Source organism: Triturus cristatus, chromosome 3_2, assembly GCF_964204655.1.
Source record: "Triturus cristatus chromosome 3_2, aTriCri1.1, whole genome shotgun sequence".
Taxonomy (NCBI): domain Eukaryota; kingdom Metazoa; phylum Chordata; class Amphibia; order Caudata; family Salamandridae; genus Triturus; species Triturus cristatus.
The window spans coordinates 40,811,290-40,827,362 of NC_140584.1; the positions used below are offsets into that span (position 1 = coordinate 40,811,290).

Below are 16,073 nucleotides of genomic sequence, written 5' to 3' on the forward strand. Positions count from 1 at the left end.
GGGAGGTTTCTAAGGAGAAGAATTAAAAACTGGTTTCTGTGCAAAGGACTAGGTTTGTAACATAAAAAAATAAAAACTGGACAAGCACATTTAGTCTTATCATGTTGATAAACACTTAAGGGTCTGTTTTACATTGAATCCTGTCAAGACATCCTCTATCGGGGGCGCAATGCAAAATGTTATGGCAATTATCTTTTATACTACCTTTACAGGTACCATGCTTTTAAATTTGAATTCAGACAATCGGCACTACAATCTGAAATACCACCTTCCTTAAAATAGGGTTTACCACCTACCTGTTAATAAAGGGTTGCTGCAGGGACTCTAGAACCAACTCCCAGCTGTCCCGACACTTCTGTACCCCCAGGACCTCCACCAACAAGTCTATGAGCAAGAAAAGATATTGTAAAAAACGACAGATTCACAGGAATACTCTGTCATGAAGAAAGAAATCCGCTTCATTGTCCTGGAGAGTAAGCACAAATGGATACTTTTCTATTAACATGTCCTGCTTACAACGTGCACACTTACAAATGAAAAATTACTCCTCAGCACAAGAAGCAAAAATTATTTACATTAAGATGTGAACTGTTTCCTTAACAATGGCAGGTAGTCTGCCTCTTTATCATCTGTCTGAACAAAGTCATCACAACATGCACAAAAAGTGCAAGGAACAATTTCAAACCTAACATTCTCCCCCAAAACATAGAAACTCTCATAGCAGATTGGTATTGCTTTTGATAAAGGATGTGCCAAAAAGACAAACTTTCATTCACTATTGATACCAGCCTTTGGTAGAAGTTGTTCGACTTAGGTGACCATACTTGTCATTCTAAGATATACTATTGTAGCCACTTCACCTAGAGAGAAGTACCTCTGCATATGACTAAGTATAATCATCTACAACATTAAGGTGATGATACACACAATGCAGAGGAATCGGAAGGCCTTTGATATCACTTTCACTCAGCTTTAGTCTTGTCTCTAGCGACTTGCCCTCAGCAGTCACTGCCCCTCCTAACTTGAGAGTCTAGTACCGCATGAGCTATGCTTGCTGACTGGGCTATCGGGAACAGTTCCTTGCCTGCCCCAGTGGCCACTGACAATACAAAGTACTCTGGAGCTCATTAGTTGCTCAGCCTGTTGAGAGACGTGCAATAAACTGCTGCACCATTAAGCTACTCCAACAGACAACATAGTGCATTCAGTACACTTGTATCCAATGATCGGTTTCTCATGTTGGAAACTCCCTGGCTCAATCCCAATACCTACACGAAGAAATGGAGTTTGGCCACGACTTTAACAGCCTTCACTGCACTCAACACTCCTATAAATACCAAAGCCAAACACCATTATAAATATTTTCTTTTTCAAGACTACGCTTCTCAACACCAGATCAGCAGAAAAGCACATCTACAACAGAGGAAAAACAAACAAAATATGCTGCCCACATCCTTGCTATCCGTCACTGAATAGTTGTCACTTCCCTTACACAATCATCTCACATCTGGATACTTCATACTCCTTAAAATCAAGGGTTGCAGTAAAGGAGTGACATTGATTGTCCATGATACCATCCTGTTTGAGAGTCCCAGCCCACACCATAAGCTAATAAAACACTTATCCCTGAAGCACATGATAACAGCCTTTACTGCTACCTGTGCAATAAATACAACGGAATTCACAAAAAGCCTAAAACGTCTGTCCCTGTGCTGATGAAACTACAACTAAACGTCTCAAAAGGGGCCACATTCCTTGGCTGTTTGAACATCTGGGCCAACCAACTCTATAAACAATATACTCAAGAAGCACTGGTGACACGGACAACCTTAGAACTGTACAAATGAAGAAAACCCCGCTCATGATGTTGGCTTGGTCAGGACATCATATCATCTGAGATGACTAACCTCTACATATCAGGGTATACAAACACTCTCCTAGTCCTTTTCACCCATCTGATCATGGCTTCTTCAACTTTTTCACTCTTGGTGAACTCAACAGTTAGGTCAGCTCTACAATATGTAAATCTAGAAACTTGAAAATCAGCAATGATAATATTCTCTTCTCAACCATCAATGACACCCCAAATTGCCTGTCCCACCTCCCCATCCACCAAACTCCCTTCTGCTAGAGTGATCCCAATCAAACTCCTCTAGCATTCAATATGAAAAAACATATTCCACAGCCTTTACCATGTCTTTCCCTCCGTCTTTCGCCAAACACTACACAACTCTTATACGGTCTTTTCTGGGTTTATCACTCAACTGCAACCTACAATCTAACCTCAGTCAAGATGCCACTTTTGAGGGACTGTGCATTCCTGTCTCAGTCTTATTCTGAGACAAGTCCAACACTGTCTAGACTTTCTCACCATGCTTTCTTCCATACTTAGTCCTTTTTAGGTGATGTTGATCTCCCAGCAGTTTCCTAGGACTTCTCCTTGGTCCAAAAAGGAGCAACTTTTAGGCTCCTCAACACCCACAGCCTTTGGAATATAGTGACAAATTTGCAATTGTGCTACCCCTTCAATCCTCTTATTAGATAATCAATGCTATGCACACACATGGAGATGTCTCCAAGAGCCTAACATAGCATTAACCCCCCACTGCTCAAAAAGTCTAGGGCTGACTTAGATGGCAAGTCCAATTATAGGACTGATGTACCTTCATTAAAAATACTTCAAGTAATGGTAAACTAACAGACTCTTCACCCACTAAGAACAAAACCTTTTCATCAAGCTTCAGAGTTCCATCATTGGAAGTGAACAGAAGCGATAATTATGAACATGAGAAGAAAACTGCTCAATGCCTTGGACCAAGAACAGGTCATCACTCTGAACCTCTTAGCCCTTTCAGCCCCATTCGACACAGTTTACCACAAAATACCACTGGCTCTCAGCTTCATACGTAACCAGTGGAAATATAGTCCATTGGGTCACCTCTTTTTCAGCCAAAATGACTCAACAAGTCTAAGTGGTATTTACAGTTGTCTCCTCCCAGCATCTTCCACAAATGTCAGGCATGGGACCACCCTCTATTCGAGGTCAACACAAAGCTTTCAGAGGGCATTCTCAGCAACTACAACCTGGGTTGCCAAATGTATGGCAACTATATCGAGGTTCATATAGTTACTTCTAAAGAAGTAAGGTATCATTAGCAAATCATGAACATTTGCTTCTGCCCAAGAAAAATGCAACAGAATAGGTTCCTCCAAAATCCTGCAAAGATTGAATTCCTGCTCCAGTGCTTTGGAGACCCAGCTTCATTCCTGCTCCAACACCCTCCTTCGTGATACCTCTCATAACTCTTTTTCAAAATGGCCAGAAACAACAGTCACTTTTAGGTTTAACTTTGTTTTATTAAGTTTTGGCATAAAATCAGATACATTACAAGTCTCGTCTTTTCCTCTGCAAGTACAGTGCGGATGAACCCCGGGCTCCCTCCCAAACCCCCGCTACTGTTAATTGTAGCAATAAATCATCGAAGTCTTGAGTGTCCATGGGTGTAAGCGGGGTCGAGGTTCCCACTGCTTATTCGCTCATCCCCCCAAAAAATGTCAAGAAACAACAACAACAACCCCCCTGGAATCCCCCCCCTCCCCAACCGGTGTGCCATATCATACCTATTGAAGCCCTCAAACGGGAGAACCACCCTTTGTCTAATTTCCAGGAGTGTCTCTGGAGGTCAGTGTGTCGGTAAGACGCAAGAGACGGAGATACTTTGGGCAGGTAACTTCATTAAATTCCGTTGATAGGAGTGATAGGATAGGTTGCCAGACCGTGTTGAAGGATGCCGTAGACTGCGTGAGAGTTGCTTGTATGCGTTCCATTCCCACTGTGTACCATAATCTATGCAGCCAGCCCGTGTGGGTAGGTCGAGTTTGTGTTACCCAGAGCGATATTATGTGCTGGACAGCCGCTCCCATGGCCAGACCCATCTATCGCCCCCTGAGAGACTTCAAAGGAAATGTGAGTGCGTTGGGCAGCCCTAGAAGTGTATAGGCGGGGAAACGGGGGATTTCGGTTTCAAAGTGTTTGTCAATGTCATTAAGGACTGCTGTCCAGTAACCCGTCACTTCTCTACATTCCCATAGTAAATGGGTCAAGGTGCCCTCCTCATCCCATCCCCTCCAGCAAGTTGGACTACGGCTAGGGTTGCCCTTATTTAACCAAACCGGAGTCAAATACCAGTAAGTAACTATATTCACCGCGGTTTCCTTGCTGGCAATGATCCTGGCCGTGTGGTTGGCCCTATAATATATAGCCTGCCATTCCTTTATGGAGAGGCTTCTCCCCAGCTCGCTTTCCCAGCGCTTTTGACCGGCCGAGGGGCGCAAAGTGACCAGCGGGCAGATCATCTTGTACAAATCAGCTTTCGGTCCGACTCTCTAGTAAGGAGCCATTTTTCAAAATTTGTCAGCTTTCTACCGACTAGAGAGCGTATTTCGGGCTGAGTCAACTAATGCCGAATTTGAAAATATTTATACCGTTGCGGAGCTGTGATGCCGTGCTACCGTGACAAATCGCTGAGCTGAATGAAGCCCTCAAGATCGAACAGATGGCCTACGGATCTACATGGGGATGTTCGCCACTGCTGAAATGCCCTCCTCTCTAATCCCGGAGGAAAATCAGGGTTATCGAATAAAGGTGTAAGTAGCGAAGGAAAAGTGGTGAGCCACCTCTGAACCGCTACTGTGTCTCACACCCGCAACACTGTGCGAGTTATGGGGGACTTCTGGAGGTAGGCCGGCCTATCGGGGCGCTTTAGTAAGGGTATCTTCCAAAGCGATGTTTGCGCCATCGCCCTGGTTTGAAAGAGCCATCTCTTCTCCGAATCTGGTCGGCTCCACTCTACCAGGTATCACAATTGCTGTGCCTTAAAGTAGTGCAATAGGTTTAGGATCCCCAGGCCTCCCTCATCCGGAGGTCGGTAGGAGAGGTCTCTGCGCATACGTGGCCGTTTCCCTGTCCATATGAAATGCTGTACTGCTTCTTGTAGCTTTTGTATAGTGCCCAGGGGCGGGGTCACCAGGATGGTCTGAAAGATATAAAGAAGTTTGGGTAATATAGACATCTTCATCGCAGCGATAAGACCAAGCAATGATAGGGGTTGCTTCTGCCATCTCCTTAGGTCATCCTGTATCTGGGAGGTGATATTCATGTAATTCAGAGTAACTGTCCGCTCGGTGGATGGGGTTAGGACTATCCCCAAGTACAGGATTGAGGCCTGGAGTTGTAGACCCTCGTATTCCGAAGATGCATCACTGACTGCGTGTGTGTTACGGCCCAAAGGGAGGAGCATTGACTTCCCTCTGTTCATTTTAAATCCAGATACCTTCCCAATGGTCTCCAGCTCCCTCAAGAAGGCAGGCACTGACTTTTTAGGGTTGTCCAGCGCAGCCAGGATATCATCTGCGTATAAGCTAAGGGTATGATGTTCCCCCACAAAGGCGATGCCGGTAATGTCAGGATTATCTCGGATCCTCTGTGCCAGAGGTTCTACATATAGCGCAAAAAGGAGGGGCGAAAGCGGACACCCCTGCCGAGTGCCTCTCCTGATGTCGAAGGGCCTGGAGCCAATGCCATTGACACGGATCGTCGCTCTGGGTTTATCATAACAGCTGGCAACCCATGCCCTAAAGTGATCCCCGATTCCGAAGTGGGCCATTGTTTTATCCCAAAAAACCCAGTCCACCCTGTCAAACGCCCTCTTGGTGTCTATAGACCGGAGCATGGCATCCATCCCCTGGTAATGAGCTTTGTCTATTAGGTGCATAAGGCGTTTGGTATTATCACTGCATTGTCTGTTGGGGAATGAAATCAGATTGGTCCGGCTCGATGATGCCAGGTAGCCGTGGTCCAAGTCTAGAATCTAGAACCCCTGTGAATAGTTTAAGATCCAGATTAAGTAGGGAAATAGGCCTATAAGCGGCGCACTGGGAGGCGTCTTTACCTGGTTTGGGTAGTACAATGATGTCGGCTTCCAACATATCAGGAGGGATCGAACCAGGCCCCTGGAATGAGTTGAAAAGTCGAGTCAGAAGAGGTGCTAGCACCGGGAAAAAGTTTTATAGAAACCAGCGGAGAAGCCATCCGGCCCAGGCGACTTCAAGGGCTTAAGGCGAGAAATCGCACCCACCACCTCCTCTATTCTGATAGGCGCATCCAACGCGGCGGCCCGGCTGTATTGAGCGCCGTCGTTGCCGTCCCCCTCAGGTAAGCCTGTCTGTGTCAAGGGACCGATCCGCACTATACAATGATGCGTAAAACTCTCTAAAGGCTTCAGCAATCTGGTCATCGCGGACCAATTTCTCTCCTCGGGTGTCATAAAGGGTTGTGATTTTCGACCGCTGTACCCGAGCTCTAAGCGCACTGGCAAGGAGACGTCCCGTCTTATCGTCCCCCACATAGTATGCATGGAGGAGCCGCAGGGCTGCATACTAAGCGCGATTGAGATCTAGGCGAGCGAGTTTCGCCCTGGCAATGTTCAATTGCCTCCACACCCTGGGAGTCCCGGTGCGGCTGTGCACCCGCTCGAGTTTGACCACTTGAGCTGTTAAGGATTCCCGCTTCTCCCTGCGCTCTTTAGCTTCTGCCGCCGAAATGGCTATCAGTTCCCTCCTTATTACTGCCTTAAGTGCCCCCCAAAATGCTGTCAAGGGTGTGTCCAGTGTATCATTAAGTGCAAGGTAATCAGTGATGCTTTTGTGCAGCTGTTGGGCCACCCCCTTCCGTTGCAGTAGGGCCTCCCGCAGTCGCCATCTACCCCCCGCCATCTTAGTCCGAGGGACATCAATAGTCACTACCACTGCGTCGTGGTCCGATATGGCGGCAGGGATAATATCTATGTCCCTCACAAGCGGTTGTAACTCCTAGGATCCTATAAGGTGGTCTAGCCTGGCATAAGTGTGGTGCACATGCGAGTAGAACGTGTAGTGCGTGCTGTGAGGGTGCGCCTCCCGCCACAAGTCCACCAGTCCCCTTTGAGCCATCCACTCCTTCCCCTCCAGGGAGAGCGCTCCCGTGGAACTAAAGCGATGGCCTGATCTATCTGTCTCCCCATCCATGACTAGGTTGACGTCGCCTCCCACAAGTGAGTATCGGTCTTGGGAACTTAAAATCTCTGACAAAGCGTCTTTGAGAAAGGGTTCTTGCCCGGAGCTGCGAGCATATGGGGACCCTATTGTCATGGACAATCCGCCCACTCGTATGCTGTGAGCGAGTAGCCTACCTTTGATTTCCTCTACTTTATCTCCCACTTGGCCATGGTGGTATAGGAGTAGAGTTGTTGAGGGAACGCCCGGGACCACATCCGATGCCAGTCTTTGGATAGGAGGTGTGTTTCTTGCAACAGGCAAATCGAGGTGCCGGAATTCTCTAAATATGATAAAATGGCACACCTTTTAACGGGGTTGTTGAGCCCTCTCACATTCAGGGTGATAACTTTCAAAGTGGACCCTGTCATTTGCCTGCCTACCGGAGGATATGTCGTCTATGGGGGCCTGCCCCTACATAGCATCTCACTTGAACCCCCCTTCCATAAGGCACACCGGCTCCCTTCCCCCCACCGCTCCCAGGTCCCCCCCTCCCCCCAACCCCGACCATACCTCCCGCACCAAACAGTTAGCCATTGCCACCCCTCCCCCCACCCTAACCCCAACTAAACTTTCCCAACAAATTACCATAGTCCAAAACCTGCCCCCACGCACCACAGGCTTGTGGTGAAGTTACCTGTCTGAGCGTGCAACTCCAGCGACTCAGGCCCCCCCCACACCCCCAGCCAGCTAAAAGTCAATGCGTATGCATCCCCAACTGTAGAGCAAATTATTCAGTAGATGAGGTGTCTCTAATCACCACGTTGAGGGCCGCAGCCCGTTCCTTCGATATAGTCATGTGGCCCGGTTTCAATGCTGCTATAGGTTGGCGTCTGCGGCCCACATGGTGCCATCCGTCCCTCGGGGGTTTTTGCGAGTGATCAGGGGAGGTCTCCAACTCGCTGTGTTCAAGACCCAGCAGGGTGCAGGCCTCCTGAAGGGATTTCATGTGGTGCAGCGCCCCATTCCATTTGAAAATCAGGCGGAAGGGATGACCCCAGGCATAGGGTATCCCTTTGTCTCTCAGGAACGAAGTGACTTCTCTGAACGCTTTCCGTTTTTGGAGAGTGATGACGGACGAATCCTGGAAAAGCGCCACTGAGTGTCCTTGGTATTGAAGAGGCTGTTTCAGTCACGCCTACCATAGGATCCGCTCTTTTAGTGGAAAGTCCGGTAAAAAGGCCAAAATGTCCGGGGGGGGGAGCAGGCGTGCGCCTCGTCAGACCCACTCTGTGCGCTCGATCGATTCAGATGTCAAAGTCTGAACTCTCGCCGAGGATCTCACGGAAGAGGCCCTGAAGGTATTGGGTGATATCAGCTCCCTCTGTTGCCGGTGGAACACCCCGGACCCATATGTTGTTGCGTCGCGACCTATTCTCTACGTCTTCAGCGTGCGCTTGGAGGTCCACCTGTTGGTCCTTGAGGCGAATGAGTTCTTGTTGGAGGTGTTCCAGTTGCTCGCTTCTGGTGTGGTCATTATCCTCAACGGCTGCTACCCGCTCCCCCAGTCCATCCACCTCTCGGCGGATCTCCCGCACTTCCCCCGCCACTTCTTGTTTGAGCGAGTGAAAGTCCTCACGTAGGGAGTTAAAGTGTCTCGAGGAATGCCCAGGTGATGGGCACCTCCCCATGGTCCGTATGTTGCTGTGAGGTGGGTGGGGAGGGAGGCCCTCTGTCGCCTTTGTTGGGGCCCTTAAGAAGCATATCTGTCAGCGTGCGCTCTCCCCTCTTCTGTGCTGAGGCCATGACAGGGCCCCTCTCAGTGAGTCTCTGCTCCTGCTGCACGCTGATATCTCAGGCGAACTTACACCCCAGGCCGTAGTCGGTTATAGTTGGTGCTTGCCCCTCTGTCAGGCTTGTGCAGTATCGATAGTCCCTTATCAATGCCAGGCATATGCACTTCCCTGGGGGAGGTGGCTCAGAAAGAATCCATAACCCACCGCGTCCTGGTCTACTAAGCGAGCAAGAGGAGTTGGGGCCCGGTACCTTCACTGGAGTCCCTTGACGCAAGTGATGTGGGGCAACCTTTCGTGTAGGAGGGCAGCAGAATCCCAGACGCGCTTATATAAATCTTCGAGGCCCCCCTAACCCCTTTATCACTGGTCGCAGGGCTCCCCGAAGAGTATCGTGCTGTGGCTCCTGGATGACGGTGATGGTGTGAAACGTGGGGAGAGGGCCCTCCTGCCGCCCCTCCTGCTGTTGCCCCAGTACCTTATTGCACAGCTTCGGGTCCCCCTGCTGCCGGTATACTCTTCTCCCGGGCCTCGCTGGCACTGTGCTGGGCGTCCCCTGCTGGGTGCTGGTCCTGGCGTCCCCTGCGGCCCAGCACCGCTCCGATCTGTGGGGGAATAACCGCTGGGTCGCACTCACCAAGCCCCGATGTGCGTTGCCCAGGCTTCCCACTATGGCGATGCAGTCCGTCCCCTGGCGCGATCCCGCCGCCGATTTAGGGCTGGTGCTCGGTGCTCTGCAGGTCGTAGATGGAGGGCCCCCCCTCCGGGTGCTCTTTGTCGGCTCCGCGGCGTCGCGCCCGTGGTCCGTCGCAGAGGAATGCTGCACCTCTGAAGCGAGCGGTGCCCGCCCACACTCCCGCAGGCCCAGCAGCCTCGGCCTCAATTATGTATCAGCACGGAGAGCCCCGGGCGGCCCCGGACCTGTGGGCGCGCTCTCCTGAGGGCCTGATGCTTCGCCTCTCCCACGTCGCCACGGTACACACCCCGCCTTCGAGATGGCGGTGATGGAAAGCCATGCGGTCGCCGATGTCTCCACTGGTCAGGGTGCAGGGGAACCTAGCTAGCGTCCGTTCCGAGTGGGCGCCATTTCGTTGATCCGGACCCTGGACTGAATCAAAGGTCCCAAAGCGGGACAAGGCTGCCGGCACCTCTTTCAGCGAAAGCCTCGTACCTCTCAGCTGTTCTGTGGGCAATTTTGTGCAGGTTTGGGGACTATATTGCACAAAACAGCCAGATGAAAGGGTGAGGAGCGAGGAGCCACGAGAATCTGTGTCTGTCTAGGTCGCCATCTTGGCCACGCCTCCAACAGTCACTTTTGAGGATGACCTTTCCTTTAAAACTCAGCCAAATGGTGTCATCTGTTTCTGTGTTCTACATGGAATCCTGTTTGTGCTGCAATTGCCACATTTGCAATGTATTGCTGGTGTCCTCTTGATGAGCAAGCAAAACCAACTACATAATAATGTGGCTTGCCTCATAAATCCCCCTGTAACAGGCAGACAACTATTTTGTATTGTAAAATTTGAATACTGCTTGATACTCCTGGCAAGGCTGCAAAGTCACCGATTTGCATCAGTATCTGGATGTCCTTTCAGAGTCTATTCTTCAAAGAGATTTGTATAAGAATGTCTTATGTGGTAAAAGTTGTAGACGTGCACGATGGTTCAGATACATGTTCTAAACATGGTCCAATGCAACACTTAAGCATGTAATATTGTAAAAGGTTTAGGGAAAATGTTTAATTACAATGGTGGAAACAGTCATATTGTTATTGTTTTCTGGAATTTTCTATTGCTTTCTGGATTTGGAGATTGTTGTCATCTCTCAAGGGTTACAAAGTTTAGTGAATGCATGGAGAAGGGTGTTCCATCCGTTCAGAAATCTGGAACACCTACAGGGTAGGGTGGTGAAGCATTTTGAAAGCCAAATATAGATCAAGTAAGATGGGGGCAGCTTCTTCAGTAGCCTGTAGTTGTTTTGAGGCCATTTCATGTTGCAATCAGTGCCATGTGTAGGATGGAATTCCTTATGACAGCATGAGAGCAGGTTGTATTCTTCTGCAAATGTTAATACTTGTTTGAATCCAGATGTTTTGCCTAAAAAAGGAACATTAGCTATTGGTCAGTAGTTCTTTTGCTCAGTGGGATCCAGTTCATGTTTTTTATCATACGTTTGATGCCTGTCATTTTGAGCTCACTTAGGAAGTTTCACCTTGCAAAAGAATGATTGATTATTGCCCTGGTTGGGATGACCATAGAGTTTTTGAAAAAGATATCCTAGAATATATTAGCAGGGCAGGCATCCACATATAAGCCACATTCAGTACGTGATTTTTTCCCCAGTGTTTTTAAGCCCATGCAGCCTCCCCAAAAAGCAAAGTGTTGAATTTAAAACCTTTTGTTTTTTTTCGACTAAGACTTGAATGGTGTGGTGCCTGCCACCATTTGACATGGATGGTACATTACATTCAGCCAGGCACCCAAGTTCAGAAATCCAAAACAGATTCACCATTTGCCTAGTGATAAACATTTTAGGATTATAACTTACATGTACAAGGTATATCCCTTTGTAAATACCTACTGCCACACCTTTATCTCTGGGTAGACTTGCTAAAATTCTGGGGAAAGCCTTACAAGCCTACAATCTAATAGGCCTTCAAGCATTCTTGTTTATTGTTGTGAGGTATGTGGCATCGCCCCCTTCCCATGCTTTGTATCCCTCATTTAGCTAGCACTACAAAGTGGCCTCTTGGCTGAAAAGCCACCGTGTAAACACAACAAATGAAATGCAAATATAAGCTTCCATTTAATTCCTAAGTCTAACCCTTGACTCCCAAAAGGTCCTCTGGCTCACTCACACATTGTTGAACCAATGATGCATATTATGATTTGCACACACTTTGAAACACTCAACCTGTGGGCCTCAAAAACACTTTGACTCTGATCACTACTTGAAGGATTTGCGCTTCCCATTATTTTCCACAGTAAATATTTCAACTTTCTGTGATCCTTCCAGCTCGTCAGTAATAAGCTATCTTGTGTTAGTTTGATGAATGCTCAAAAGATCTACATGACCTTAGCTCTAACCAATATGCCTGAGAGACTCTACCACAACTCCCCAAGTGCACCAGGAAGAGATGTTCAGTGTCTTCCCCAGTGGTTTCCACTGCTACTCCCACCAATGGGAACAAAACTCAACACCCCTAGCTTTGCCTCCACAAAGTCCAAACATGTCACCTGCTGATGATAAACACAAAGTATCGCTGTAAGAAAGTCCCCTGTTTGAGGCATGTGTGCTGTAGAAACACATGCTTTGTACCTAGTGTTGGGCACAGATGATTACAAGTTGTTTTTGTTTGAAGAAGTTTCTTCGAGTCACGAGGTTATGTGATACTGCACATGGGCATTGACTCCATTGTTAGATTGTGTTTTTTTCCTCCAACAGGTTCGGATGTAATCTTTCAAGCTCCAGTTTAAGACTCTTTTAGGGTCCCTTCGATATGCTAATAGATCCTTCAATCAATGGTATTGTCTGGATCGCGTAATTACTCTTGCATTCCGAGCAAATAACAATTTGTTCATCGGGTTCTTGGACTCGCTTACAGGGCCTACATGCCATGCCCGGCTGGGTCTCTTTAACTTCAACAGTTTCTATCGGAGAATGAGCTGCTAATGGTACGCACTCTGTCCCGTTTCTGTCCGAAGTGCCATTCCAAATACCCTCGCACCATCCAACATTCCGTTTGCAACTTATGCCCCTCGCCCGATCATCAATAGGACACATGTGAGGCCTGCAAATCATTTCAATCAAAAAAGACACTTCGGGATCAACATGCCCATCACCAAGAAATGCATCGCAGGCAAGCAGGCGACTCACAAGACATCTTCGGATTGACAGGAGGAGGAAGAAGAGGGGGCATCAGTAGCACAAGAGGAATCCTTATCCATCAACGAATCCGATTCAGACATGGAACAAGATTCAGCCAGTCTCGAGTCTGCCCAAAAACATCGCACTGTGAGTACAATTACTCCCGATCCAAAGACCAAAAATTAGGCTCTGGATGAAAAAACTGCTCACGGTCCACCACTGCAGTAAAGCGATGGCGTGCACTGACATACAGACTTGGAAGCCCCGCCCTCGGGCTCCGCTCTGAAATTTCAGCCTACAGCAGGGGCCTCCACCTCCTCAAACGCTGATTCAGCAGTAACTCACTGAACATTCACTTTGGTTCCGAAAGACAAGGGCAACGGTGCTTACTTTCCAAGCACACCGGCACCGACACCAAAACATTCTTCCACTCTGAAATGTTACAACTTCGGACCGAAAACTCCACTGAACCAATCCTCGAAGTTATGCAGGAACTGCTCGATCTGAAGCAAAAAACTTTGTAAATTCAACCCAGAACTAAAAAGATTATTCTTCACCCAGCTAAATCTCAATCCTCTAAAATACAGTTGGCTTTTGAAGAGGCTACAGACATTCCTATACAGCCTCTCACAAGGAAGAAAATGGACATTGCTACTAACCCTTTACACATTTCCATTCCTACTTCACCAACACCACCCCAGCATCCACTCCACCACCTGATTCACCACAATTATCTGAAGCAGGCAACTTGTCACCTCACTCACCCATCATAGATGAGGATAATAACATAACAGAAGACACACAACCTGGAGGTGCTTGGGATGCTTATGACATAAAACCACAACCAGACCTTTTCCCACATGCTCATCACCACCAGATGACGCTTCTGCCTATCAAGACCTAATAGCCAGAGCTGCAGCATTTCCTCAAGTGACTTTACATAAAGGATGACTTCCTTTTCGAAAAACTCTCTAATGCTCCAAGGGGGTCACAATATTTACCACTCCTTAAGAGAATGCTATATCATGCAGACAACATTTCTAAGGTAAAAGCATGAATAATAACACCACAAATTAACAAAAAATATAGGGCAGAACCATCTGATCCTATATACCTTAGAAGACAATTAACCCCAGACTATCTGGTAGTGGCCAATGGATGGAAAAGGGCAAACTCCAAACAACTGGGAATGCACCTCCCCAAGAAATGGAGTCATAACGTAAAACGGATAGGAGCACTGTCCGGTAATCATTGGCGTATTGCCAACAGCCAAGCTCTTTTAGCTTGTTAAGACAGGGTTCACTGGGATAAAATGGAGGGGCTCCTCCAACATCTCCCAGAAGAATACAGAAAAAGGGGTTATGAGATAGTCAATGAGGGGAAGTTAATCACCAATAACTCCATGATATGCACACTAGATTCCGCAGACACTGCAGCTAGAAGCACAAACACCAGTCTTCTTTTGCTTAGACATGCTTGGCTCGGTGACTCCGGATTTAAACCTGAAGTGCAGCAGGCAATTCTTAATCTGCCCTTTGACAAGGAGCACCTCTTTGGCCCCCAGGTAGACACAGCCCTTGAAAAAATGAAAACCGACACTGATGTCACAAAATTAATGGGGGCCCTAGAAACTCCCACCTACTGTGGGTCCTTTTGCCGGCCCAATTTCAAACACGGTGCAAAGTCTGCCTCCACAGGGTTCTTCTCTCAAAATCAAGGACAATCTGCTACTACTAAAACCTATTACAGGGGAGCATACAGAGGAAATAATTTTAAAGGACGTGGTCATGGAAATAATATTCGGACCGCAAACACAAACATCAAACAATGACTTCCTCACCATTCTCCCCGACCAGTTAACACCTGTCGGGGAACGTCTTCAAAACTTTTTACCAGCATGGAAATCCATCACAATAGACCAATGGGTGCTGGACATTATTCAACATGGTTACTGTCTCGAGCTCATCACAACTCCTCCAAATATTCCCACTGACAAACACAGACTATCCTTGCAATATCAATCTCTACTCAAACGGGAGATATCAGCTCTCTTGCTCAAAGGAGCTATAGAACCAGTCCAAATACAATATCAAGGAATAGGGGTATATTCATTAAACTTACTCATTCCCAAAAAAGACAGGTCACCTCGATCCATTCTCGACCTCAGATGTGTCAATCACTATATCCTATCAGAACACTTCCACATGGTAACTCTTCAGGAAGTGATACCACTATTACAAAAAGCTTTAGACCTAAAGGATACCTACTTCTATATACCAATCCATCTCTCACACAGAAAATACCTACAGTTTGTCTTCCACAGAAAACATTATCAAGTCAAAGTTCTTCCCTTTGGAGTCAGCAACGCACCATTGGTATTCACAAAATGTCTAGAGTAGTGGCAGCACATCTGCACAGGCAAAAAAATCCATGTGTTTCCCTTTTTGGATCATTGGCTAATAAAAGCAAACAGCTCCTTCCTTTGCAAACAGCATACAGAACAGACACTCACCCTACTTCATCCACTAAGGTTAACCATCAATCTACAAAAATCGCTCCTACAACCATCTCCGATACAACCGTATTTAGGAGCCATACTCATTGCTCACTTGGGATTAACATACCCAAATACAGACAGGATATAAAACATTGTACCACTAATCCAACACCTTCGAATTGGGACCCAAGTCAAAGTCAAAATACTCATACGACTTTTGGGCATGATGGCATCCTGTATCTCAATAGTCCACCATGTCAGGTTACATATGAGACCACTGCAAGAATGCCTCTCAAGTCAAAAGACACAGTCACTCGGTCAACTACAAGATCTAGTGTCAGTGGAAAGCCACACACATCACTCTCTGCAGTGGTGGAATCCACAAAACCTGTCTAAGGAGCGGCCATTTCTCGACCCAGTTCACAGAGCGATTCTCACAGCAGATGCTTCCCTGATAGGTTGGGGAGCTCACCTACAAGATCTTACAATTCAGGATATATGGGACTTAAACCACAGAGGTCTGCATATCAATTACCTAGAGCTTCAAGCTGTTCACCTAAACTGAAAGTGTTCCTACCTCATTACTACACAAAGATGTCCTGATCCGAACAGACAACATGACAACAATGTACTATCTACAAAAACGGCGGGAGGGACACTCACTCTCTGCAATTATCACGCTTAGCCCAAAAGACATCGCGCTTAGCAATACATCACAACATTCATCTCCTGACAGAACATGTAACAGGGACAAGCAATCAAGTTGCAAACCTTCTCACCAGGACGCAGCAACAAGTCCATGAATGGGAACTTCACCCCAAAGATCTCCTACCATGCTTTCAGAAATAGAGGTTTCCACAAACAGACCTGTTTGCACCCCCAGA

The 16,073-nt window shown here is 47.4% G+C and overlaps 1 protein-coding gene across 1 annotated transcript in view; it reads right to left on the reverse strand.

The window, feature by feature from the left end:
* SNX19 (sorting nexin 19) overlaps positions 1 to 16,073 on the reverse strand; it is a 183,826-nt gene that overhangs the window by 41,712 nt on the left and 126,041 nt on the right. Inside the window, exon 10 of the mRNA XM_085647225.1 lies at positions 297 to 384. Within this exon, the coding sequence (XP_085503351.1) occupies positions 297 to 384 (88 nt within the window). The remainder of the gene's footprint in view (positions 1 to 296; positions 385 to 16,073) is intronic.